The sequence below is a fragment of the Apium graveolens genome, chromosome 7 (genome assembly GCF_009905375.1).
Source record: "Apium graveolens cultivar Ventura chromosome 7, ASM990537v1, whole genome shotgun sequence".
NCBI classification, from domain to species: Eukaryota; Viridiplantae; Streptophyta; class Magnoliopsida; order Apiales; family Apiaceae; genus Apium; species Apium graveolens.
Window position 1 is genome coordinate 11,502,469 of NC_133653.1, and position 27,409 is coordinate 11,529,877.

Genomic DNA, 27,409 nt, shown 5'->3' on the forward strand with positions numbered 1-27,409 from the left:
ACACATGAGAGGAGATCCCTCGAAGTGTATTCAATGGGTAATAACAAGCTATAAGGATGAGTTGGTAGTACCTTTGCTACATAGATGATACTATAGTATCTGAGTCTATCCCCTGTAAACCTAGAAGGTACTGACACTGCCAGAAAAGCAAGAGTATTAAAACTCTGAATGGGATCAAGTCATTTGACGAGATAGAGGTAGTATATCTCTAGAGATGCCCAGCTAAGCGAATGTAATTGTGTGGTCGCAATTAGAGGATAGGGTTAATCCTTGAAGCATTCGATGAACAGGATCGAGACATGACCATTAATGTCTCAAAGCCGTAGATTGGCACCATAACCTTTGACTTGTCGTCGTCTATGGAATATGGTTATACTAAACGGATTAAGATTCAAGGTGAAACATTCCATCTGAGTCCGATAGCCATTGAAGTAGAGGAATTAGGAGGGTTCAAACCCGGAAGGGTACCGACTCTGAAAAACAAGTCATGATGGGAAATTGATCACATTTCTGTATGGATTTGTGGGGGATTGTTAGAAAATTAGGATTTTAGAGCTTAATTTAATTATGTTCTTGATGTTAATCCTAAAATCTAATGATTGGAAATTGTTCAATGATATTTGAACTTAAATTTTCATGTATGGTTTTAAGAATTTTCTTAATGAAATCCATATGAAATGAAAGTTGAAAGTAGCTTGGAAAAGCTTGGAAAATTTGAGAATGTTTGTCCCACATTGAAATAAATAAAGGGGGTTGTGTGCTTTATATGGTATTACCCACATGAGTAGTATACAACTACTAAGGTGTGTGATGGTCCATTGTGTTGTTATGTGCTTCACGCGCACACACACACACGCGCGTCGCCGCCCCGCCACGCCACGCACCGCACCACACTGGACCGGACCGGGTCGGGTCGAAGGGCGAATGTCTCGGCGTCTCGCGTACGCGAGGCGACCTGGGCGAGGATTTTATTTATTTGAGAATTATTTTAATTCGAATTTATTTATCGGTGACTGGATTATTGGGCTGGGTACTGAAATAGGCTAAGTCACTTTGTTAGTAGGCTTAGTCTAAATATATTGAACCTGCAAATAATCTGATCTGATCTGTAACAAGTTCTGATATCAGAATCAAAACTTAAGAACTGATGAATAAAATTAGAACTTAACAAGTTCTGATATCAGAATCAGAACTTAAGTACTGATGAATCAAATCAGAACTTAACTTAAGTTCTGATAATAATGTGGGTGTTAATGTGAAAAGCTGTTACAAATAATTTAAATTCAAAAGCTGATCAGTTTTGATTTTTCATTAATGAATTCAAAATCTGATCAGTTTTGATTTTTTCATTAATGAAGCAGTTTAATTCAGACATTAAGTGTGTGGACAGTTTCATTTTTTCCTCTCCTATAAATAGAGGTTAAAGTGAATGTATTATATACACTACATTCTCTTCTCTTCTCTTCAACCTCTCTGCATTTCTCTCCCACAAGTCCTGAAGTGCTGATATTTTCCGGCGACTGAGGTGCTGGTCGAAGTGGAGCTTTTGTTGCTGCTGTTAACATAAACTCCGAGCTGTTTTATCCTGGTGGAGATATTGTGCGCATCCCAAACGCAGCAGGTAGGGGCAATATTCTCTTCAAGAGCAGCCAGGACTTCGAGCAAGGCCTGGTGACTCAGCTGTGATCATTTTTCTTGGCATTTTGTATCTGTGAACCTTTATTTCAGTCACTGTTAAAAGCTATGGTTTCGGGTACATCTTTCTTTCTCTCTTCGTTATTTCAGTTACTGATTTTGTTTACCTGCATGCTTTATTTTGTTAACTGTGGTCTTGGCCTAAACTTGCTAAATTCTTTATACACTTGCTTCTATGTTGCTATATTTGTTAGTGAGATTTTCAACACAAGGAAGGCCCAATATTCCTAAATATTTGTTATTTTCATAATTATTAAATATGGGAAAAATCATCTATTGAGAAAAGTCCTAATAAAAGTACGAAACTTGATGATTAGCCTCCAAGAGGTCTCAAAGGATAAGGAATCATATTCCTACTTCCTAGGACTTCAAAGTCCATCCTATTTCTGAGACTTGCCCACCAAGTCTCCTAAATCTAATCTAATTTAAGGTGTTCCACACCTATATAAAGGGTCTCACCCCCACAAATCAGAACTACGTTTTTGACTTGATCATTGGCGAACAGCAAGCTACGTAGGCATCTTGTTAAGGCAGATTGAGTCATGAAACACAAGAGCAGTCAAATCGAGTCTCGAAACTCACAAACCTTAGTAGTAAATATAGCAATTAATGCAACCTAGTTTTTTGTCCATAACTTTGGCGCCGTCTGTGGGAGAGCATAACAACAACCATGGTGAGAACACGGAGTGGAAACAGCGCCCCTGAAGGAACACCAGCTGGAGCAACTCAAACAATTTCGTCGATGGTGGAGATACCCCCACATTTGACCTATGCCACCGCCCAAGGAGGAACCCAGGTAGGGGCAACTGAACCCCATCCACAAGGGACGAATCCCCCAGCTTTTCAAGGGACGAATTCCCAACTTCAACAGCTACATGCACCTGTGAATTCTCGACCCGTTGGGTACGAGTATTCAACTATTGTAACCACTAACCCCATATATGGAATGCCCCTGTATCCCGAAGTTGGGGGAAGTGGACATGTTAATCGGAGTGAAGCATAAGGGCAGACACCCCAAAATATACGTGGTTTGGCTCCTATCCCGGATGATCAAGAATTCTCTGGACCTTATACTGAGAGAGACTCTGAATATTCGGATGATGATGTGGCTCCAATAAGTGCAGGTAAAGACCCGATGCCTGATGGTAATCAGCGTCCTAGGAGCACCCGAGAGACGAATCCCCAAGAAGTGCAGGAGAGAAACAGGGCTCACGAAGCTGAGATCCAAAGGCTGAAACGCGACCTGGAGGCGCATCTAACCCCAAGACCCCCACTACCTCCGAGGAGGAGAAATCCTCCTCCAATCATAGACCTGGATGGTCCGCTACAAAGAAGGACTTTTGTTCCAAGGGTTGATCCAAGTGATCTTCTGCCCCTAGAAGATCCTGATGATCCCACTCCACCATTCACTGAAGAGATAATGAATGCCCATATCTCAAGGGAGTTTAAGATGCCCACAATCAAAGCTTATGATGGCATTGGAGATCTTGCTAATCATATCAGGACATTCCCTAATGCACTGTTACTGCAGCCCGTGAACGGCGCTATTAAGTGTCGGGCCTTTCCTCAAACCCTATCTGGAATGGCTCAAAGATGGTATAGTCGTTTGCCTCCGAATTCTGTTGGGTCCTTCAGAGAGCTAAGTCAAGCTTTTTTAAGCAATTCATCGGTGGGAGAGTGCATGAGAAAAGTTCATCATCCCTCATGAGCATTAGGGCTCCTTGATAAATAAAGATCGTATCCCCCTCCCAGTTCCAAGTCATATCCCAGGAGTGGCCGAAGTAATTTTAAGGTTAGGGGAAGTTTATACGTGGTATTAAGACTCTCTATCATATCATCAAGTTCATGAAACGTATTACCGTGATTATAAGAATCTAGATCAGACAGAGAGGGATATTCAACCCCTCTAGAATTTATCATGTCTATGAGAGAAGTATAAGGAGATTGTATATGGATAGCAGTACCTCTCTTGGATGAATTCATTTTTGCCAGACGAGCAAGATCACGATCCGCCATTAGAGTTCTTGGGATGAAGTCTTGAAATGCAGAAAAATGAGGAAGAAGGTGGACCAACGGTGGAGCTGCGGTTGAGGAACTCGCCGAAAATCGCCTTTCTTAGGGAAGATCTAGAGAGATTTTGAGAGGATTTGAGAGTGAGAAATGAAATGAGAATTTTCACTTCTCACCACACTTATATAGTCGAAGTTTTGGGAAAATGAATCGGCTAAAAACCCATGAAGACAAAGCCCAATCAAGGAAAGCCCATTAGAAAAGATGTTTCTGGGAAAATCTAGAATGTCAAAAAAGAATTTGAAAGGCCAAAAATCGACCAGAATTTCGACTAATTATGCCGATCAGAGTCCTGATCGATAGTGAAGGGAACCCTGATCGAATTTTCATTCGATTATAGGGGTAGAAATTCACTTAAGTCGATCAGAGTCCTGATCGATGGTGAAGAGAACCCTAATCGAATTTTTAATCGATTAGAGGGGTAGAAATTCATTTAAGTCAATCAGAGTCCTGATCGATAAAGAAAGAATTCTGATCGAATTTTCATTTGATTAGAGGGGTAGAAATTCACTAAAATAGATCAGAGTTCTGATCGATGGAAAGAATAATCCTGATCGAATTTTAGATGGACCTCAGTGTCAAACATAAGTATAAGTCAATCAGGATCCTGATCGATTCGATCAGGAATCCTGGTCGATTTTCCCTTAGACCACAGTGACAAAATCCAAGTTAATTCGGTCAGGATCCTGGTCGATTTCGATCAGGAATCCTGATCGAAATTCTCATCGACCAGGGGGCAAAAATAAGCTAAAATCGACCAGAATCCTGGTCGATTTCGATCAGGAATCCTGGTCAATTAAAGCATGATCCTGGTCTAAAAAGGATAAAAATTAAGAATAAATTCTATGAATTAAGAATAAATCCTGAAAATTAAGGATAAATTCAGAAAAAAATAATAAATTGTGAAATAACTTCCTGAGAAGTTCAAAAAAGTTTCAGAAAAATTATAAATATTTTCAGAAAATTAAGGAATGATTTCCAGGAATTTACAGGAAAATAGGAAAAAATCCCAGAAATTAAGGGAAAATTCCTAGAAATTACGGAAAAATTCCTGTAAATTAAGGAAAAATACCAGAAAATTCTTAAAAGTCAGGAATAAGGTAAGAAAATTAATAGGGAGGTTCCAAAACAACCCTGAAGCCGCGTACAAGGCAAATCGTTGTAATGTGTAGGTCGCTCCACACTTTACGAAAAAACAATACCTAGTAAGGGAACAAATGAACTTAACTTCTGCGAAATCTTTTACGGTTTTCTGGAAGTTGGGAGGCAAATGATAGGGGATAAAATAAACCTTAATTACGTCATTAATGTTGTATTGATTACATCTAGGACTGGAAGGCCCATTAAGGAATGCCATGTGTATGACATTCAAACCAAGAAGGTTAACACGTTGATCAAACCCGAGAATGTTAACACATTGATCAGGCCTGATGGAACAAGGAAGGTCCAATATTCCTAAATATTTGTTATTTTCGTAATTATTAAATATGGAAAAAATCAGCTATTGAGAAAAGTCCTAATAAAGGTACGAAACCTTGAGGATTAGCCTCCAAGAGGTCTCAAAGGATAAGGAATCATATTCATACTTCCTAGGACTTCAATGTACATCCTGATTCTGAGACTTGCCCACCAAGTCTCCTAATTCTAATCTAATTGCAGGTGTTCCACACCTATATAAAGGATCTCACCCCCACAAATCAGAACTACGTTTTTGACTTGATCATTGGCGAACAACAAGCTACATAGGCATCTTGTTAAGGCAGATTGAGTCATGAAATACAAGAGCAGTCAAATCGAGTCTCGAAACTCACAAACCTTAGTAGTAAATATAGCAATTAATACACCCTAGTTTTTTGTCCATAACAGAAACTTTGTTTAAACGATGGAGATATATACCACACTCTTCTACTGTCCACCCAAACTAAGATCTCATGGGAGTAAAGCTTCTAAATATATACTATTATTTACTATTCTTGGTATATACTTAGATTTTATTATAATTTCGCCCTTAAAATATAGCACTTCATACACATGAACCCTTGAACAAAAATTTGTATTTTTTAACCTCTTAACAATAAGTTTTGTACATTTTAACATTTTTGCCAAAATATTTTTCAATATTATCCTCACATTTATATATTTTTCCCCTTAATTACGAGTTTTGTATATTTTTGCCCCTTAATTATGAGTTTTATATATATTTCAACCCTTTTATAATTTGTATGTACTTGTATTAATTTTTCAAATAAATGGTTTGAATTTATTTAATATATAAAAATATTATTTTCATATTAATTAGTTTATATAATGAAACCAATTTAGATTATTTATCATATTCTAATTTTGAATTTTTTATAAGTAGTAATTTAAATAAAAAATGATAATAAAATGATTTACGAAATGTTGCCCTTGAAGTATACGATTGCGAACATTATATAACCCTCGATGGTGATTTCATTAAAAAATTTAAGAAAAAGGTTAAAGGGAACAAATCTCATAGTTAAATGATTAAAATATACAATTTTTTTTAATAAGTTTATGCATACGTCGTGTAATATTTTAAATTAAGCCTATATACTTATGTTGAGTCTATAATTTTAACAAAAGAAGATAAATAATATATTAAAGAATTAAATGCATAATGGCACCCTCAAACAAAGTTGACAAAATAATTTTATACCAGAACTTTATAAAATACAACTTACACCCCTCAACTTCAACTTGCTAAGTCAGTATACACCATTTTGTAGATTATAATTACAATAATAAGGGGTAAAATAGGAACTTTATTTTAAAATATAAATAAATTTTAGCTAGAATTTTAAATATAAGTTAAAATATTTATAAAAATAATTTCTTTTATATCAAATATTAATATTTACCAAAATATTTTCATTAAATGTAAATTAAAATAATAACGACGTCAAAAAGTTAAAAATGAACGATTTAAATTAAGTATATAATTAAAAAATGTAAAAAGTTATTTTGAATTTAATTTTGATAGAATTATATAATTTTTTGCATTAAGAATACAACTAAAATTCGAAACTCAACTAAATAGTATTATTCGAAAAGTTTAAAGTTATTATTTTATAGTTATAATAATAAAATTCAGTTTTTAATATAATCCGGAAAATAAGAAATTTAGTTTAGTTTATATTTTACTGATTTTCCCATTTTACCTCTTACCTTTTTAATTATAAGAGCATCTCCCAGGTATGCACCTGTTAGTAATAAAATCTATGTGGCAGATGTAATTTCAAAAATATAAATGATATGTAAAAAAAATAACACTTGTTAGGTATATTTTTAGATGCCGATAAACAAGCACGGAAGATTTGTTGAATGAAGCACCATCATCTATATTCACTCCACGTCATTTTCCTCACAAAAAACTCTATTCCCAGCTTTATTTCACTTTAACCTAGGACATTTAGATGTATATACTTGTTCATCACATACATATATATTATTTTTATGTAGTGTGAAATATGAAATTATTTTATGAAAAACTGTAAAAAAATCATTGTTAACCAAATTTCAATAAATACTTATATAATAATTTTAATATATATTTTATAAGTTTAAAATTATTATTAAATTAATATAATAATAAAATTATTTAAATATTCTATAATATATAAACATAAAATTTTTAACTAATTCTTCTGATATTTATATTATAATAATAATATCCTTAAATATATTTTAATTAATTTAATATTTTGGTTTCACTTGTATTCACTAAAAAATAATTAGTTTGTTATTAATAATTTCTTCACAACTATATATGTTAAAAATAATCATTTAATATAATTGTTGAAATTTGAAAATAATAATAAAACTCTTTTCAAATATAGCTAATTATTTTAACTAATACCACTAAAGTTTAATTTTTTACAGGTTTAACAAATTTTATATAAAATCTATTTTGTACAGTTTTAGCTAATGAAAATAACTAATAGTCTTGGAGATACTCTAATCGTCCAACTCGCCGGTTAAGTAAAGGGGTGCAAACTGAGTTTTTAATATTATTGATATATATTTATTTTTGAAACAAAATAAGAGAATGAATATTGGGCTAAGAATTAAGATACAATTGGACACTTGCGATTCTTCCGGTTCCTGTCATATGTATTAGGGTTTTAGAATCCTAATTCATACATGCACGCAACTCTTGCTGTATGAATATATGATATTCTGCCGGTCACTAAGTAAAAAAAAACAGGAAGAATTAAGATGTTTTCTCGAAAAACCCTTGTAAAGAAATTCCATGTTTTCTCAAGAAAAGTTCTCAGACACGGACGAAAGAACAAGGTTAATGCAAAAGTATTGTGGTCCGAACTTGATGAGAATCTATTAGGAGAAATCATGAGCAGACTCTGTGTAACCGATCAAGCTCGTTTTGGTGCAGTTTGCAAGACATGGCACTCTGTTCGTCCTGTTACTGCATCTAAATTGCTACCATGGTTTGTAAGCATTAAACAGTTTCAGTTTATATGGAGGAGTTCACTTAAATATCGTCTCCACGAACCATATTCAAGTCCTAAATCTCGTATTTCAACACACAAACTCTCATATTCTAAATTCAGAACTCCATATTCTTCGTATTCAGAATTCAGTGTTGACGTTAGACATAATTGGTTACTCATCTCCGCATGCCAAAAGAACTGCAGTAACTACTTTTGTCTATTCTCTCCTTTAACTAAAGCATTTATCCAACTCCCTAAACTAGCCTATCACTTATATTCCTCGAGTTTTATTCTTACGTTTTCAACAAACCCCGACTCTTCAGATTGTGTCTTCTTAATATTAAGTAGTGGTGATGAAGATAAATTTGTCGTTATGACTTGTCACCAAGGTGATCAAGAATGGACGCTTAGAAAATTTAATAATTTAGTCAGTGGTTTATTTCTCGCTGAGTACGTTAATGGGAGTTTCTTTTTTGTTTCTAAATGTGGGCAACTGGTTTCATACAACACTACGAGAGGAGCATTTGAGATTGAGAAACTAGATAAGGATGAAGATCTTGATCAACTGTCTATTTCAGAAATGGACTTCTTATTGTTGGAGTTAAATGGAGAGCTTATCGTCCTGTACATTGGCTTTAAGTACAACCATGTAAGAGGAGACGATACCATTTTTCCGAGCATACCGTGTATAAGGAAGTTTGATTGGCCTACCAAAGCTTGGATTCCTCTAAGGAGCTTAGGAGATCAAACATTATTTATCGGGCACCGCCTAAATTATGCCTTAGTAAAAGTTGGGAAGGAACAAGCAAGAAGTATGGGAGTGTTATCAAATGCGATTTATTATTATTATGATCTTGGATGCATTATTTACTCCTTTGAAAATGGTGTCCTTGTCCAGTACAAGTACAATCCAGCTTCTAAAGGCGATTTACTTCAATGTCAGTATGATTCAGCGATTAGGGATGAAGATTACTGTTATTATTTGTTGGAACCTCCTGTCATATGATGAAACGGAAGCAAGAACAGAGGTACATTGTTGAGCCATGTCTTTAGTTGCTAACATATATTTTTATCTATTGTGAATCAAGAATGTTCATTTATTGATTTCACCGTAAAAATAAAAACTTCTTCTTCTATTTTTTGCATATGAAATTCGATTTTAATGCTTACCTGTTTTTTCACCACTCAATTATTATCAGTGATGTTGTGAACTATTATCCAGGCCGTTCAGAACTCAGAAGGTTTGGGAGTTTGTCTTGATGCCGCTGTTAATTTTGTTCTGAATTCCAAAGTCCAAGTTTAGTTGTAAAAGCAAACAGGATCTAAATTATACAAATATGTGAGATAAATTATGTTTCTGCATTTCATAGAAGTAAGATGGATGTTAGCATAACAATCTGCATATGAAGCGCACTTTTTGCACTCCTGTAAATTTGCTACTTTTCACTTTTCATAACGAGAAATGCGTCAGGTGTCCAAAATTGGATGCCAAAATGATTCCAAAATGTCCCGTAGCAATGTTTGATCGGTGATTTTACAATTAATAAGATGAACTCCTCATACATTCACATCAATCTCACCGATTAAAATAGCCCAAAATGATATATCATTTGTGTCGCATCATTTTGGAACTATTTTTTGTATCCAATTTTGGGTCCCTGACGTTAGTCTTTCAGTCACTCACAAATCTTGTGCATACTAGCGCAAATGCATCTAAGTTTTACTAATGACTTCGAACAAAATCTATACATCTTACTCTGAGTAGCTACTTCCAAGTTCCAACTATAAGAAAAATAGAGATGTGGAGCGATGAAGCAGAGGACATTCCAAAGCCTGTTAAGGCTGATGAGTATTTTTTTTTCATAGTACAAGTTTCGGTGACTAGTGGAAACAGCAGACTTGAGCTTTTAAGGTCTAGACTGTTAGAGCAAGTACAATTCATAGCTATATTTAATCTTATAGCTACGATATATAACTAAAATTATAAAACTCAACTCCAATGCATGGTTATATATTGACGGATAAATGCATAAATGGACCCTTGGTCTTATATTTGAGACCAAGACCGGCTATAGACCCTATAGTCATCCTTCGTATTTCCACAACAGATCTCACCGCCTCCAAAAATAAATAAAAACCGGTGCATGATACTACTGCCCCTCAAGACCCAGCAAACCAGGAGTATACGATAAGACGGGCTTTCACAAAATTGCACAACTCCGGGAAAAGTTACCCCAACAATTAACAATCCAGTACAGCACCAGAAATTAGCCCAAAAACAGAGGCACAAGAACGGACCAGAAAGGTCAGGGAGCTGCCAATCAACAAAATGGGCCAAAAAACACCCGAAAACGTCAAATTAGTTAGCTATCCCAAGATCAGCCTCGACAACTAGTGTTAATTCTCAAAAACAGGAGAAAAGTTAACTAAAACCATACTCTTTTTGGCTATCCTCTGCATTTTAAAATAGCACAACCTCCATACAATAATACAAACATCGAAACAAGAACAGCAGCAACTTGTACAGGTGGGCATAATATGGCCCCTTGCAATGCTGCATATGTACTAACACAAAACACATATATCTCAAAGATTGAAACTCTATATTATTAATAACAATTTTAATCCCGAGATGTGTGCAGCAAATATCATCAGACTTTGACAAATTTCTCAGGAACACAGTTCACCACCAAATTAACAAGTCAGCATTGTAGGTTGTAAAACAAAATACTTACAAACACCAGGATACTACATCACAAGCTTTTGTTTATTTACTCAAATGGATACATAAATTTGGAAGTTAAAAAACTACACTTAGTATATGTAGAATATTTAAACAAACTTATCACCTAAAGTGGTGTCTAAAAACCAGGAGCCACTACCTGATTTATCTCCACTTCTATCTTTAATAAAACTAAATCTCTACACCTATTCTTACAGCAACAACTAACACGTCTGTTAGAGCTTATTTATTCAACTCTAAATAAATAAACAAAATACAAATATTATTATCTAAAATAAGTTTTAGATTAAATCCCAACAAGCATTAGGACTTTGATACTCTGACTTCTTCAAGGATACAACTATACAAGAAGAAACTATTTTAAAAAGTTCCTTCGTAGAGAAAGCTAAGGTCAATACATATTTTCATCTTTATGCAAATATTGGAGAACCTAAATTGCGCTATTCTCGTATAATAATGGAGAACCTTGATTGTGCAGATATTGAATAAGTCATAACGATACAAGTCTGACATGGATTGGTATACATATAAAAAAAGAATTCATCGTTCTAAAGCTGTAACACAAGATAATCCGAGAAGTTTATTACATGCTGCAAAATCCATGGAATTCACACTAATGTAACAATTCTTAAAACAATATCTCAGTGTGCTACACCAAATGCACGATCAAAAGTCTAACTTTGAGAACCAGGTCGAGGAGGCCCAAAGTAATTTGTCATGATTCCCATGATGGCAAACCTGGTTGTCATAAAAGGCGATGAATATACAAGAAATATAAGGCAGTAATTATCCAAAAAAAAAAAATTCCAATGATAGGTAGAAAAATATAACTATAAAAATTAGCAAAGTTTATAAAATTACCCAGCATATAAATGTAAATTGCCAAGAAAATGTGTTGAGAACCTAACAAAGTGTTTACAAATTTTTTAAGTTAACCAATGGTGATGCCCAAGTACACGCAAGTTTAATTTGTTCCATTACAGAAGAATTAAGGGCTCATACTCACTGGCTATATGCTTTACTCTCATGCCTTTCTTCGTTCATGATTCAATTTGGTGGTTAAACTTTACTGAGGTGACACTCATTAAATTAAGTAAAAACACTTAATAAAGTTGTTGTACTTTAAAAAATAAAGCTACTGTGTTTAAACACTGATTTTAACCGAACCAGATGGGTCAACACGTGAATTATGTTTACTGCCAAACCTAAGAGCGGGTAGCTAATTGACACTCCGTATGTTATGCTTCTGGTAGCCTACTTTTGTGATAGATACAGTGGCGGATGCACTGTTGTGCATGGTGCGTCAAGTGACGCCATTATTTTCAAGAAAATATATTTTTTTACAGCTTAAGCTAATTAGGTTTATGTCTTCAATTTCCAGCATCTTAATCTTTATTGTTCAACTTATGCATACCAAGTTTCAGTTCTTCAACTTGTACTCCCGTATTATAGATCTTATACATCATAAAGTAACGAAATAATAAGAGGTGTAACTTACAAATTTTTAGTGCAATTGTCAAAGAGAGTTCATAATTTACTACTTATAATCACATGTCATTTTTCCAATGTGCGATTAAATAAGTGTAGTAAATAGTGTCAAACTATTTAAACAGTGAAATGATCAACTACATTCCTTCAATATATTCGTTATTCCACGATAATACACCATTTTCAAAATTCTATATCCGCCACCGGATACATAACACATGATATACAATACTTCTCTCTTGGACATATTAATGATACATCAAAGTCCGGGATATTAGAATTACTATCGTCTCGTTTTTGTTTTGACCAAAAGAACTAGTACACCACATCTTACAATGTAGAACTGTAACTATTTTAGCAATATTGGTCAAAATAGTTATTTTTGTTATTTTAATTGACTTGGGTAGTATTTGAATATTAGAAAGGGAAACGCTGTCGTTTTAGCTTTGTTAGACAGCATCATTCTTGGATCACGTGCAATAACGGTACAAGCTGTCAACCAACCGATTATTGACGCGTGGCCAGGATAGTAGTACTTAAGCAAGAGAGAAGGGAGAGAAGGGGGGACTGGTGATAGTATTTTTACTTTACTTTCATTCCTGTAATCTCTCTGCACTTTACCTTTTAGCCATTTTTATCCAGTAAGCATTTTATTTTTCTGCAATTCCTTTTGATGTCTTTCTGTTCAAGCTAATTCAAAAATAAAAATAGTTCCAAGTGTTACAAGTGGTATCAGAGCCAGCTCTTTCCTTGGCAAAATCAAACGATGGCAGACGGTACAAGGTTGAAATCATTGGATGAAAGATTGGGTGTGTTAGAGGGTAGAATTGCAGGATTCACCACTGAGTTTGGAAAAGAAAAAGACGAGAGAAAAACACAGTTGGGGGAGATGGGTAAACAGATCGAAGGCTTGGGTGCTCAAGTTAACAAGATGAGCATGAATTTTGAAGAAATTAAAACATTTATGATGAACTGGCATACTAAGGAGGCTACTCAGGATAAGCCAAACATGGAGCAAGGATCTACTCTCATGGACCCAAGCTACACTTCTCACACAGGTGAAAATCAAACACTCTCTGGATCTATGCTTACTAATGGTTGTACTAGTATACCATTTGTTCCTATTTATACATCTGTGAATAGTATTCCTGTTAGTATGCCTCATACGCCAATACCGACACCTTTTCAACAACCACACACTGCCGTTTACACCATGACCACTCCCCAACCCACTCCGATTCCCATCACTGCTAACAGTACTATTAACGGTACCGTTATCCCACCCTTAATCATACCCCATCAATTCTCGTATGGGCCTCATAATCATATACCCTTTGTTACACATCATAGCCACACTCCACCGCCATTCACTCCTCACACTCCAACCAGCCCTCATCCCCACTTTAACCCAATGCCTAAAATTGAATTCCCAAAGTTCGAGGGAACGGATCCTAAGGGTTGGGTAATTAAAGCAGAACAATATTTTGAGTTTATCTCGATTGATGATTATAGAAAGGTAAAATTGTCTGGGTTGCATTTTGAAGGCAAGGCTAATGTATGGTATAGATTTTACCAAAGTAGCAGGGTAAATGTTCCCTGGAAACTGTTCCAACTGGATGTGATTAATAGATTTGAGGATCCAGATACGAGAGATGTCCAAGATCAGTTCAATAAGCTCAATCAGACAGGGACAGTCGGTGAATACGAGGATAAGTTTGAAGAACTTAGAGCTCTGGTGGCAACCAGAAACCGAAACCTTACTGAGGAGTACTTCGTGTCAAGTTTCATCAGTGGGCTTCAGGACCACATAAAGGGTGCCGTGAAGATGTTCAGGCCTCAAAACCTGTCCGATACAGTATTTTTGGCTAAGCAAGAGGAGTCCAAGAACAAGAGAAGTTATCACCAGTCGAGCAAGCCTTACACTAGAACTGTTAACACTAGTATGGTGGAATTAAAGAAAGGGCCAACCCAAATATACACTCCAACAGTCCAGAAATCAACCTTCAAAGACAGCAGAAACAGGTCCACGCTATCCAGCAAGGAAATTATGGACAGGAGGTCTAAAGGGTTATGTTTCCACTGTGATGAGACCTATCATCCGGGTAGAGAATGCAAAGCCAAGTTATATTCAATGATGGGAGAAGCTGAGGATCCACAGATAGAGGGAGAAGGAATTGAGGAAGTAATTCAAGAAATGGAAACAATGTTGGGAGGAACAGAGACACCAGGGGAGATTTCATTAAATGCCATTTCTGGCCATAAATCAATGGGAACGGTGAGATTGTTGGGTACAGTAAAGAAACATCCAGTCAACATTTTGATAGATAGTGGTTCGACCCACAGTTTCATTGACAAAGCATTAGTTAAGAGATTGAAAATAGCTGAAGAAGTTATCTCTCCTTTGATTGTGACTGTAGCTGATGGAAGTCAAGTACTAGTCGAAACCGCTTGTAAACAGCTCAATTACAGCATTCAAGGCCATCAATTTAACACCGACATGAGGTTGTTCTCACTTGGGGGGTCAGACATGGTACTGGGAGTTGATTGGCTGCAGAAACACAACCCAGTTAACTTTGACTTCAATTTAGTTAACATCACCATTAACAAGGAAGGAAATCAAGTAATTCTGCAAGGGGAAAGAAACACTGGCAGCCTAAAAACTATCAGTTGCAAGAAAGTGAACAAGCTGATTCAACAGAAAGGTGCTGCATCTCAGGGGTTTTTATGCCTAATCAGTGCTTGCCAGGAAGAAAGCACCGAAGTGCCAACACCAGCAATACCACCGGAGATTCAGACATTGATAAGGAATTACCAGGACATTTTTGAAGAGCCAAAAGGCTTACCTCCTAGCAGAAGTCATGATCATCATATCCCTCTCTTACAAGGAAGCCAACCAGTAAATCAGAGGGGTTACAAAGTCCCCTACATTCAGAAATTGGAAATTGAAAAGCAAGTACAAGAGATGTTGGATAATGGAGCAATACAGGTGAGCACAAGTCCTTTTGCTTCACCTGTCATTCTTGTCAAGAAAAAAGACAACTCTTGGAGGATGTGCATTGATTACAGAAGGGTAAATGATACCACTGTCAAAAATAAATACCCTATACCCATCATTGATGAGCTATTGGACGAGTTAAATGGGGCTGCACACTTCACCAAGTTGGATTTAAGGTCTGGATATCACCAGATAAGAGTTGCAGAAGAAGACATATACAAGACCGCATTCAGAACCCATCAAGGGCTTTATGAATTTAGGGTAATGCCATTTGGGCTTACCAATGCCCCGACTTCATTTCAGGCATTAATGAATGATATTTTTCGCAAGCAATTGAGAAAGAGTGTCCTGGTTTTCTTCGATGACATCCTGGTGTACAGCAAGACCCCAGAAGAGCACCTGCAACATCTGGAAGAAGTTTTACACATTATGAGGGAACACCACTTGTTTGCCAAACACAGCAAATGTTCATTTGGGCAACCACAGATGGAGTACTTGGGACATATTATCAGTGGTCAGGGAGTATCCACATATCCGGAGAAAGTGAAGGCGATGATAGCTTGGCCAAATCCTAATAATCTCAAGCAACTTAGAGGATTCCTCGGACTCACGGGGTACTACAGGAGGTTCATCAAGAACTACGGCCTTATATGCAAACCACTACACCAATTGCTTAAGAAAGGAGCCTTCAAATGGACAACAGAAGCACAACTGGCTTTTGACCAACTAAAGACAGCTATGACCACAGCTCCTGTTCTGGCCTTACCTGATTACTCCCAACCTTTCATTCTGGAAACTGATGCTAGTGGCACTGGAGTGGGTGCTGTGCTGATGCAAAATGGCAGACCTCTAGCATTCATGAGCAAGACCCTTTCCGTAAAGCATTTAGCACTGTCAACTTATGAAAAAGAGTTGCTTGCCATTGTAATGGCAACACAGAAATGGCAAGGGTATCTGCAAGGTCATCATTTCAAAATTAAAACGGATCACCAGAGTTTGAAATTCTTGTTGGAACAGAGGTTATCCACTCTATTTCAACAGAAGTGGTTAGCCAAACTGATGGGCCTTGATTATGAAATATGCTACAAAAAAGGCAAAGAAAATCTGGTAGCAGACGCTTTGTTTAGAGTGCTTGATCCAATACCTGAAGGAGAATTGAAAGAAGTAACTGTAGTCCAGTTTAACTGGATGCACGAGATATTGTCAAGTTATGTGGATGATCCAGAAGCACAGGGAATCATTCAGGGCATCATTATGCAAGAAAAGGTCTATCATCAATATAAATACGTGCAGGGTATTATCAAGATAGCTGACAGAATTTACGTGGGCTCCCAAGGTGATATTAGGAGAAAATTGCTATGGGAATGTCATGACAGCCCTTATGGTGGACATTCAAGACAGGAAGCAACCTTCAGAAGAGTGAATCAATTATTTACATGGCCTCATTTGAAAACTGAGGTTAATGAATATGTTTCCAGCTGTGACATCTGTCAAAGAATCAAAAGTGGTAATCAGTTTCCTAATGGGCTTTTACAGCCATTACCAATACCACAACAGCTATGGACAGATATTTCCCTAGATTTCATTGAGGGATTGCCCAAATCTGGAGATAAAGACTGTATATTGGTGGTTATTGACAGGTTTTCTAAGGTGGGGCACTTTATATCTTTATCACACCCTTACACAGCAACACAAGTGGCACAAGTTTTCTTGGACACTGTCTACAAATTACATGGAATGCCCAGTACCATTGTATCTGATAGGGATAAAACGTTTACTAGCTCCTTCTGGAAAGAACTATTTGCTGCAGCTGGCACTAAGTTACAGTTTAGTACAGCATATCACCCACAGACGGATGGACAAACTGAAAGATTAAATAAATGCTTGGAGCAATATCTCAGGGCTATGGTGAGTTGCAGTCCTAAGCACTGGTCGAAGTGGTTGTCCTTGGCAGAATGGTGGTATAACTCCACATACAACTCTGCAATTAAGATGAGTCCATTCGAAGCTATGTATGGAGTCAAACCTCGACAGCTATGCATTCCCTCAGAATGCAGGACTACTACTGCTTCAGTTGAGGACTTTCAAGTAAGAAGAGAAGCTATGAATACACTGTTACAGGAGGCTATACAGCAAGCTCAGAATAAATATAAGTTTTATGCTGACAAGAAGAGAAAGGAAGTGATTCTGAAGGTGGGAGATTGGGTGTTCTTGAAATTGCAGCCTTATAGACAAATTTCTGTGGCCGTGCGGAAGCATCTTAAATTGTCACACAAGTTCTTCCGACCATATCTTATTCTGGCTCGAATTGGCCCCGTAGCATACAAGCTGCAGTTACCACCTGGAAGCCAAGTACATCCTGTTTTCCATATCAGTATGTTGAAGAAAAAAATTGGCTCAAGACACACTATTACTACAGAATTGCCTAAACTGGGTCCTGAAGGCCAATTTCTAGTGTATCCATACAAAGTCTTGCAGATTAGATCAGTCAAGAAGAATAACAGGGCTGTTGTGCAATGGTTAGTTCAGTGGTCTCATTCTATTCCAGAGGATGCTACGTGGGAGGATGCAGCAGCACTGGTGGAGCAATTCCCAGACTTTAATCCTTGAGGACAAGGATTGTTTGAAGAGAGAGGCATTGTAACTATTTTAGCAATATTGGTCAAAATAGTTATTTTTGTTATTTTAATTGACTTGGGTAGTATTTGAATATTAGAAAGGGAAACGTTGTCGTTTTAGCTTTGTTAGACAGCATCATTCTTGGATCACGTGCAATAACGGTACAAGCTGTCAACCAACCGATTATTGACGCGTGGCCAGGATAGTAGTACTTAAGCAAGAGAGAAGGGAGAGAAGGGGGGACTGGTGATAGTATTTTTACTTTACTTTCATTCCTGTAATCTCTCTGCACTTTACCTTTTAGCCATTTTTATCCAGTAAGCATTTTACTTTTCTGCAATTCCTTTTGATGTCTTTCTGTTCAAGCTAATTCAAAAATAAAAATAGTTCCAAGTGTTACAAGAACTTATTATCCACTATTTAATTACAAAAACAGTTTCGTACTATTTTTAACCCTAGATAATATCAAGGAGACTACCTAATTCAAAAACTCTACATTAATAGAGAAATTTACCGCAATACAAAAATTTAAACGAAAGAAAAGGAAAACCGATTAGACTAAACAAACAAAAACTTACATAACAGCAGTAGAGATCTGTTTCAAATCCGTCTCGAGATTCTTCATATTAGCAAGTGAATGAGCACAGCAAATCAAAGCTAGCCAGGATCCAAACTTGTACTACAATCATAACATAAATTTGTTATTAATTAAATAATAAAAGGCTATAAATTAAAAATGTAATGAAGGGATCAACTAACTCTGAACATAACGCCAACAACACCAAAGACGATGGCGATGAAACCGGCGTAATCAATGGGGAGATTTTCCGGTGAAACCGACTGAGCTACGAACCGCCGCGCCGCCGATGGTTGTCGTGGATCGTTACCGATTGTTGACATCTTTCTCCCTCTCTCTTCGCTTTTCTACAAATATTTATCGTCCCTTCTTTCTCATTTTATTTTCTTTTAATATACTCCCATCTAATTATAAAATATATTTTTAACACCGAATTTAAAATATTTTGATCGGATACGTAAATTTTTTGTTAAAATTAGCCGTCGTTTATTGATATTATACTTTCAAATTCAGAAATTATTATAAAATAATTCTAATCAAAATTATTATAAAATAATTCTAATTAAAAAAATCATGAAAATTATGTCACAAGGACTGAACTCCTTATTAATTATAAAACTATAATTAACCATCGTAAGATATTAAAAAAAAACTTTTCTGGCGTCTCTATACAAACTTTGACGATCCCGTCTTTTTAAAAAGAACACGTAAATATACGGGAGATGCCCTTTTCGCAACATTTTAACGAATAATAATCATTATTTCAGCGTTGGGGACTATTTTTTTTATTCCTATTTTTTTATTCCTATCATGTTTGTTTATTTTTCACAAATATTTGGCAATATAATGACTTCTCCTTGAGCAATATGATATTATGATGTCTTCGAGCTGTTCCCAGTTCTCCAAAAACTTCCTTTTTAAGTCTTAACAAAAATCAAGTACATTTTAAATTAGAACCCTAAAAATGGTGGGGGGGATCATAACTAAAATTTGGGATCCTACTCCCAATTCTAAAGTATGATTGTTTGAATGAAGATTATAATCACACTTCACACAGTGTCCCTATTCAATTTATTTCAGTTCCAATTTGAAGAAAAACAATCAGCAACTCCATCTGATACCATAGGTATTACATATAGCATACAATACCATACAAAGATTGATCCTACCCGAAGTCGGAATATGGGAAAGCTACAGAATACAAACAAACAAAATAGAAGTTGGGAGAGAAGCATTATTGCACTAATACAATAGTAGCTTCTAAAATTCAGCAAGACATGGTTTAAAGACATTTTCTTAGTATAACACTCAAACCAGGAAGATGGCTATGTTTATTTATCCATAAGCAAGTAGCCAAAGCTGCTTGGAAGCATGTATGTATACAGTCTCTCACTTGGTCCACCATGTTAGGAAGTCCTTGCGCCTGTTGATCTTCTTCTGCAACTGGAGAAGTCCATAAAGTAGGGCTTCAGCCGTTGGGGGACAACCAGGAACATAGATGTCAACCGGGACAATTCTGTCACAGCCTCGCACAACAGAATATGAGTAATGGTAGTATCCGCCACCATTCGCACAACTTCCCATAGAAATGACCCACCTCGGCTCTGGCATCTGATCATAAACCCTGTAATAAAACTCAACATAAGCTACCTTCTTACAATATTAGTTTCCACTTCTTAGTAATACGATTAGCAGTTTTATGTAAATCTATTACACATCTTATAAAAATCTATGAAAATATTACGAAGGTAGACAATTAACATCGTTATAGAATAATTGATGCCATACAGATGTCAATTTAGGAAAAGGAAAAAAGATAACTCAAGTATTTCGATTATCTTTATGAAAACTTAAAGAGTTTCACATGCCCCTCTCAAGATCCCAAAGCTGAATACCTACTAGACATTCCGAATGCTTCTATACTAGCCGCCATATATTGCTCCATTGCCAAACTGCTGAATGACATCAGTGGATTCACAGACGCATTACAACCAAATGTAGCTCATGCATACACAACCATAACTAAATTCCTATTGTTTAGAATACCGTCTAGCACACACATGCAAACAACCTAAAACTTATTTAAAACTCCTACCTAACAAAATTTTCTCAATCTCAACAGATTTTTTTTTACAAATAGATAGTACCCTGCTGCTGATAATTATATTTAGCACTTATAGGACTACATTTATTTTCTTTAAGGTCATCAGTTTCCCTTGATAAAATTTATTTTGTCGAAGGCTTAACTCTCGCTTAGCATAAAAAATTATTCAGTACCACCTTTGCACCAAATTTTTCCCTCCAATACAGACTTCTAAATACTATTACCTAATTATTGAAATTAACTGTTGAAATTTTCATAAATAGCAGTCCTTGTTTTAATATTAATACAAAAAGCTCAATCTGTTTATATAAATATAATAATTCGCTTCAATCCTGGACACTCCACGCTCCCCCCTCCCCTCTTCCGGGACTTTGATTATATATCTTCCCTGAAAACCCTCAATTCATCTAGTATCCCAAAATACAAACGAGGATCGCTATTGCCATATTCAAACTTCTATCGAATTCTCACAAAACAGAATATTTAATCATAGGAATCCTAGTAAACATCAAATAAGAGGTGCAAAGATTAAAAATGTACCAATTCCCAGACCCTAAATATAAACCCAAAAGCAGTTGGAAAGCATAAAAAAGCAACATCATCTTATTCATTCTATTTATGTACCAAGCAGCATTATCTTATTCACTTAATTTATAAACCAGCATTGTTTTCCAACTGATACACATATATAACAATAACCGAGGATATATAAGATAAAGAACATACTTCCGACGAGTCAAAGCACATCTTGTACTCGTACAATCTGATAGCAGGGTTAGGACTAAAATGAATAATTTAATAATTGAATGACTGTGAGTTGCAGTGAACATAGGGGATTAAGGTAACCAAATCCTCATGCTTTGGTTAAATCCAGAAACCTTGGAACTTAAAGTTACTTGCATCGTTTACACAATTACACTCTACACTGAAACAAATGAGTCACATGTGTTTTGTGTGTTTTAAGGTATGTAAACTATTAACTTAATTTCTGTCAAAAGATTGAAATCCTAATAAATCTAGCATCTTACGAAATTAGTATAAGCCTGGAGGTTAATTCTTTTATAAATATTCATGAGATAAGAAATAGTGTATTAAATATTTACAAATGTGATTAATCTTCGTTCAAGGAAAACAATTAATTTGGCTGGTCCTGACACTAATAGTGCAGCAATTCAAAAGAAAGTATTTAGGTCTAAATTACGACCCCCGTTTGTCCCCAAAACACTCAAATTTATCTTGCTACCCAAAAAAGAGATGGACTACTAATCTTTTGTACAAGTTTCAACGATGCAACATTACAACAAATCTTTAATATGGATGTTTTTGCATAAGCGAAGCAAAATATTTAGTACCACAGTGTTCTTCATTCTACCAATCATACTTTCAGAAACATGAGTCAAAATTCCATCAAGCTCTCAGAAAGGAAAAGATTATTAATCTAAACCCCGGTTCCAATGTAATCTTGCAACATCAAAATGGTTGCAGATATTCATAGTGTGCCAATTCTTAGAAATCCCACCAAACCTGAAGTTGGAATTTTTTTATGGCAAAAATTTCCCTAGAAGATGTAGGCTGGTAATGTTGAGCTCTCAGACATTGATTTATTAGCAATTGAGAGCTCATTAAATCGACACTCAAAAAAATTAAGGTGAACAAAATGTGATACATATCCTTCATTGCAAAAGCACAGAATTACAATTGCAAACAAAAGAAAAGGATTGTTGTTTTGTTGTCTGCCTGCAACGGAACACAACCGCAATTACATTTTGCGGTTGGTTCTCTCAAAAGGCAATTTAAAATCATACCCTAATTTCCTTTACTTATAACTGGAAGAAAAGGACTTCTGTCCGCATAATTTCCTAAATGTTCAAATCACTTTCTTTGTTTTTTCTAAAGCCGCTGGCCTACAACTACTATTAGTATTAGTACTGACCCTAATGCAATCTATATCACAAGACTAGCTGTCTGATATATATATAGGGCCAACAAGATTTATGAACTGAAAATTCCTTTTTGTAAATAGCAAAACTCATATTTTAAAAAAGCAAAGATTAAAAATCTACAAAAATGTACCAGACCTCAACATATTCTTCACCCAACCTGAGATACCTGATCTCTGAGCATTCATATCAAACCCCAACCCTGATATTGTCTCACAGCATCATATGAACAGAAGACAAACACTCAAAATGCACTAATTCCCGAAAAACCCTAACAAGCCCCAACTATAAACCAAATGTATTATAACCAAAGTACAAAAACCAATACTTCGTTAAATAACCCAATATACACACAGAGACATACTCGCAATCTTTAAGTGTCAAGCCATATTGCAATAAGCCACAACACTACACATATAATGATACAAAACAACACAACCCACATTAGGGGATATATACATTACATGAAGAAGATACACACATATCAAAATACCAACTACCATGTTCCTATTAAAAGTAAAACATACACATTATAAGGAGCGGAAATAATAATTAACCGAAAGTCAAATGGACAAATAACAATGCGATCCCCCAGCATATACATCAGGTAAAAAAAACACACATAATTAAAAATGTCGACTATCTCTGTTCCTATCTAATTGTCCTTTTAACATTCACCTATATTTATGTATTCAAGCGGAAATACAAGCAAAATGTCAAATCGTCGAATAACAATTTACGGAAAATCAAATGAAGAAATAAAAAAGAACACACGCATAATTAAATGTCGGTTCCTCTCTAATTGAACATTTCACGTATATTTACGTATTCAAGCGGAAATAGGTGCAAAAAGTCAAATCGGCAAATAACAATTTACGGAAAGTCAAATGAACAAATAAACAAGAGAAAAACACGAAAAACATACTTTCGAAGAGCCGGAGCCATCTTATTAGTAAGAGTACCAGCAACGATCATACAATCAGATTGTCTCGGACTAGGCCTAAAAATAATCCCAAACCTATCCAAATCGTAACGAGCCGCACCAGTATGCATCATTTCAACAGCACAACAAGCCAGCCCAAACGTCATGGGCCAAATGGACCCACGCCGGGCCCAATTCATCAGATCATCGACTTTCGAGATCACGAACTCGGCCGCTTTGGAGATGCCAGGTGGAGGTGCGGTCGCGGGTGGGCCCGACCGGCCGTATGGGGCCGGGGAGGTTAGGGTTTGGTCGGCGAGAGAGGGGAGAGTGGAGTGGATTGAGGCGGCGCGGAGGGAGGAGGTGAGTGGGGTGAGGCGGTGGGCGTTTCGGAGGAGGAGAGCCATCGAGAGAGATTTGAGAGAGAGAGGGAGATGGGAGGAGAGAGAGGGGTTTGGGGGAGGAGACGAGGTGGCTTTGTTTGGCTCATGCGAGTTTCTTTATTTTAAAATATTAATTAGCGGTGTATTTTTATTTTATTTTTTATTTTCTTAACTGCAAAATTATTTTTGTATAAAAGTATTTTTAGAAAATAATCTTACTTAAAAATATAACCTTGTACATTACTATAAAATTACTAACTTAGAAAATAAATTGTGTTCTTAGGTAAGTCACATAATTACATACTTAGTGGCATTTTTCTCAATTAATTTTGTATATTTGACATGGATATAATCGAATCTAAATTTATACTGAACTAATATCAAAACAAAAGATCTTTTAAATTAAATGATCAGGATCGTTAATAAAAATACTAAAAATATGAGAACGATTTCATATTTGAAGTGTTTAAAAACTTACCATCTCGTATTTCAAGTAATTGATTCGACTATTACTCAACCCTGTAATTTCTTAAAACATATACTAAACTGTACAATAATAAGTTATATTAGTAAAAAAAATACTAAAAACATCTACAATCCCATGAGCAATGTCTAAAAATTATTTGTAATAAGCTATATAGTGGCATGTCAATCCTTACATGATAATTGTTATTGTACGAGAATTATATCAATGCCAAATGATCATTACAGTCTCCTTTGAAATTCAATGCAGAAACTCTTAACATATCCTCAATTGTTTTAATAGTCATTTCGCTTTGTCCATCGGTCTATAGGTGATAAGCAGTGCTCATGTTCAATTTAGTCCTCATATGATCATAATATTGTAGTCAGAATCTCGAATTAAATCTAGGATCTCTATCTGACAAAATAGAAACTGGTACTCCATGTCGCATCACAATTTTATTTAAATAAAGCTTAACCAGTTTTCCCAATGATAATCTTTCGTTAATTGGCAAGAAATGTGCAGACTTAGTCAGTCGAACAATAATTACTCATATGACATCGTGATCAGCTTTCTTCTTTGACAATTCTACCACAAAATCCATTGCAATGTGCTCCCATTTCTATTCGGGAATATCCGGTGGTTGAAGTAACCCACTGGATCGTTGATGTTCCGCTTTCACTTTTTGACATGTATATCACTTACTTATCCATTCGACAATCTCCATCTTCATATTTGGCCACCAGAAGTTTTCCTTCATATCCTGATATATTTTCCTACTTCCGGGATGAACTGAAAATCTTGAATTATGCGCTTCGTGTAGAATTTCATATTTCAGCTATGTAACGTTCGGGATCCAAATGCGTGAATAAAATCTATATATACCTTTATCATCTTTCTGAGCTTTAATTTCTTCATCAGTCAATTTATCTCTTTCATTATCCATTAATTGTTCCTGACAACGATGAATCTTTTATACTATTTCGGGCTGGAATGTCATTTCGTAAACCACATCATTTGTTGACTCATGTACTCGTTGTTAGGCAAAAAGCATGTGCTAAATAATTTACGCAAGTATACACGTTCGCAAGTAATATAGAATGATTTCTAGTTCGTTCCCACAGAGACTCTGATTAATTATATTTAATTAACACTTACCCACCAATGTATGATTATTCTTCAATGCCAAGACAATAACAATCAAGATTGGTTAACTAATATTAACTACGAGAATTAAACACTTGAATTAACAATATTAAACACACATTCTACCAAACATCCACAAATTAGATAGTATGATTAGCATGTAATGGTGATGATATTAATCGAACAACACGAAACTGATAAACGCCAACTTTCGTTGTACGAATACCATTCTACCAAATATCCACAAATTAGATAGAAGTTGAATATGCATCAATTATGTTGAGACCCTATATGTCTACAGAATTTGACAACATAACGATTTAAGCACAAGTTATTCATGATGATTACACAGGGCAAGTAAAACGGTTAGAGTTATCCACTAATCATGCATACAACACATGAACCTATGCTAGCATGGCAAGTTCTAAATCTCAAGATCCAATGTCGCTTCACAAGAGATTAACAGGCTATCTTACATGTTCGCGACGCATATAAGACGAATAAGTACAACCTATACTAGATATCATACAATCACCACATACCAAGGTATTAAACAATTAACTAAAGAATTCCATAGTAAATCCGCTAGAATTTCATGATCACGATTAGCCCATAATAGAACTCATCGTCACCATGGGTTCATATGAAAGCATGATAATAACACAACGATATAAGGCTGAAAAATACTTAATAAATAATGAAGTACGTCACAAGAGTATTAAGGTTCAAAGCATAAAGAAAACTAGCATCCACTGTTACAACGAATTAAAAGAATCACAAGATAACCTAATGCTTCCTCTTCTTCATTGTTGCGTGCTAAAACGGTCTTCTCAATCTTTTTGCATTCGCTCTCGTTGAAGAAAACGTCTTCCCATAAGGTTTATATAAGAGTCCAGGAGTCATCGCGCCAACAAAAGCCCAAACAGAATTGAAAACAAATAAAACCAGAATCTGAAATTTCGCACGCACGCGGCCGCGTGCTTCCTCCACGCGGTAGCGTGCTGGCGCGCGGTCGCGTGCTCCTAACGCGCGGTCGCGTGCTACCCTTCTGGAAAATTCTTCATTTTACTTTTGTTTGTGCTGATTTCTTTGCTCATCACCCCTAGACTGATTCCAAGCACTTCCTTAAGCTTTATTCGATGAAAACCACCTATCTAAGCAAGTTATACTCTGACATGCAAAAACACTACAAAACGCGTCAAATACACAAAATACTTGAGTCCAAGACACCAATTCAAACTGTTATGAGACGCTCTAAGTGGTATAAAATGTCACTTATCACATCCCCAAACTTGAATCGATGCTTGTCCTCAAGCATCACAGACTCAAACTCAGAATAAAATATGCATGAATGCAACTATGTGAATGTAGCGATCCCCTCACGATGGCTTAACCAACCAACACATGACATATCAACAAATGCAATTAGGCGACTAAAGATCAATAAAATCACGCAAGCTAACACACAACTAGAAACGTGGTGTATGCGAATGCTTAACAAATATGCTTCGAAACTAGATCAATCATCGTAACTTAATTATCCTCAAGGCAATCACACGCTTATATGAAGAATATATTCTAGACACAAAATGACTTATAACACTACAAGATTATTGGAGTTTATTACGGAATCATGCTTTTATTCAACACATAAAACAAATGATTATTTGATCGTGCAATGAGTGAGGCCCACAAAAGACTTATGCAATGGTACCCATTTAGCGAGCGTTAGGTTAGCGGATCCCAGACTATAAAAGCCTTACGTCACTAGGCACAAAGTCCCCTAAGAACT

At 35.9% G+C, this 27,409-nt stretch overlaps 3 protein-coding genes across 3 annotated transcripts; 1 reads left to right on the top strand and 2 right to left on the bottom strand.

Annotated features, from left to right (window-relative positions):
- The first annotated feature begins 8,004 nt into the window (after positions 1-8,004).
- LOC141673247 (F-box/kelch-repeat protein At1g57790-like) lies at positions 8,005-9,243 on the top strand. The gene has a single exon (XM_074479978.1). The coding sequence runs from the start codon at positions 8,005-8,007 to the stop codon at positions 9,241-9,243; it is 1,239 nt and encodes a 412-aa protein (XP_074336079.1).
- Positions 9,244-11,429: 2,186 nt separating this feature from the next.
- LOC141673756 (protein Asterix) lies at positions 11,430-19,034 on the bottom strand. The gene is made up of 3 exons (XM_074480498.1): positions 18,842-19,034; positions 18,661-18,761; positions 11,430-11,718 (listed from the first exon to the last, which is right to left on the bottom strand). Exons 1-3 carry the CDS (start codon positions 18,980-18,982, stop codon positions 11,655-11,657), a joined length of 306 nt encoding a protein of 101 aa, XP_074336599.1. The 5' UTR covers positions 18,983-19,034; the 3' UTR covers positions 11,430-11,654.
- Positions 19,035-19,689: 655 nt separating this feature from the next.
- On the bottom strand, positions 19,690-24,113 carry LOC141671947 (NADH dehydrogenase [ubiquinone] iron-sulfur protein 7, mitochondrial). The gene is made up of 2 exons (XM_074478405.1): positions 23,629-24,113; positions 19,690-20,283 (listed from the first exon to the last, which is right to left on the bottom strand). Exons 1-2 carry the CDS (start codon positions 24,030-24,032, stop codon positions 20,049-20,051), a joined length of 639 nt encoding a protein of 212 aa, XP_074334506.1. The 5' UTR covers positions 24,033-24,113; the 3' UTR covers positions 19,690-20,048.
- Positions 24,114-27,409: the final 3,296 nt, after the last annotated feature.

What these genes read in the sequence shown, in the direction of transcription:
- LOC141673247 (XM_074479978.1), top strand. Translation starts at nt 8,005, where the DNA reads ATGTTTTCTCGAAAAACCCTTGTAAAGAAATTCCATGTTTTCTCAAGA.
- LOC141673756 (XM_074480498.1), bottom strand. Translation starts at nt 18,982, where the DNA reads ATGTCAACAATCGGTAACGATCCACGACAACCATCGGCGGCGCGGCGG. An exon ending in TTGTTGGCGTTATGTTCAGA is followed by an intron (nt 18,762 to 18,841) that starts GTTAGTTGATCC and finishes TTATGATTGTAG; the next exon opens with TACAAGTTTGGATCCTGGCT. An exon ending in CAGATCTCTACTGCTGTTAT is followed by an intron (nt 11,719 to 18,660) that starts GTAAGTTTTTGT and finishes TATGACAACCAG; the next exon opens with GTTTGCCATCATGGGAATCA.
- LOC141671947 (XM_074478405.1), bottom strand. Translation starts at nt 24,032, where the DNA reads ATGGCTCTCCTCCTCCGAAACGCCCACCGCCTCACCCCACTCACCTCC. An exon ending in ATGGCTCCGGCTCTTCGAAA is followed by an intron (nt 20,284 to 23,628) that starts GTATGTTTTTCG and finishes GTTTTATTACAG; the next exon opens with GGTTTATGATCAGATGCCAG.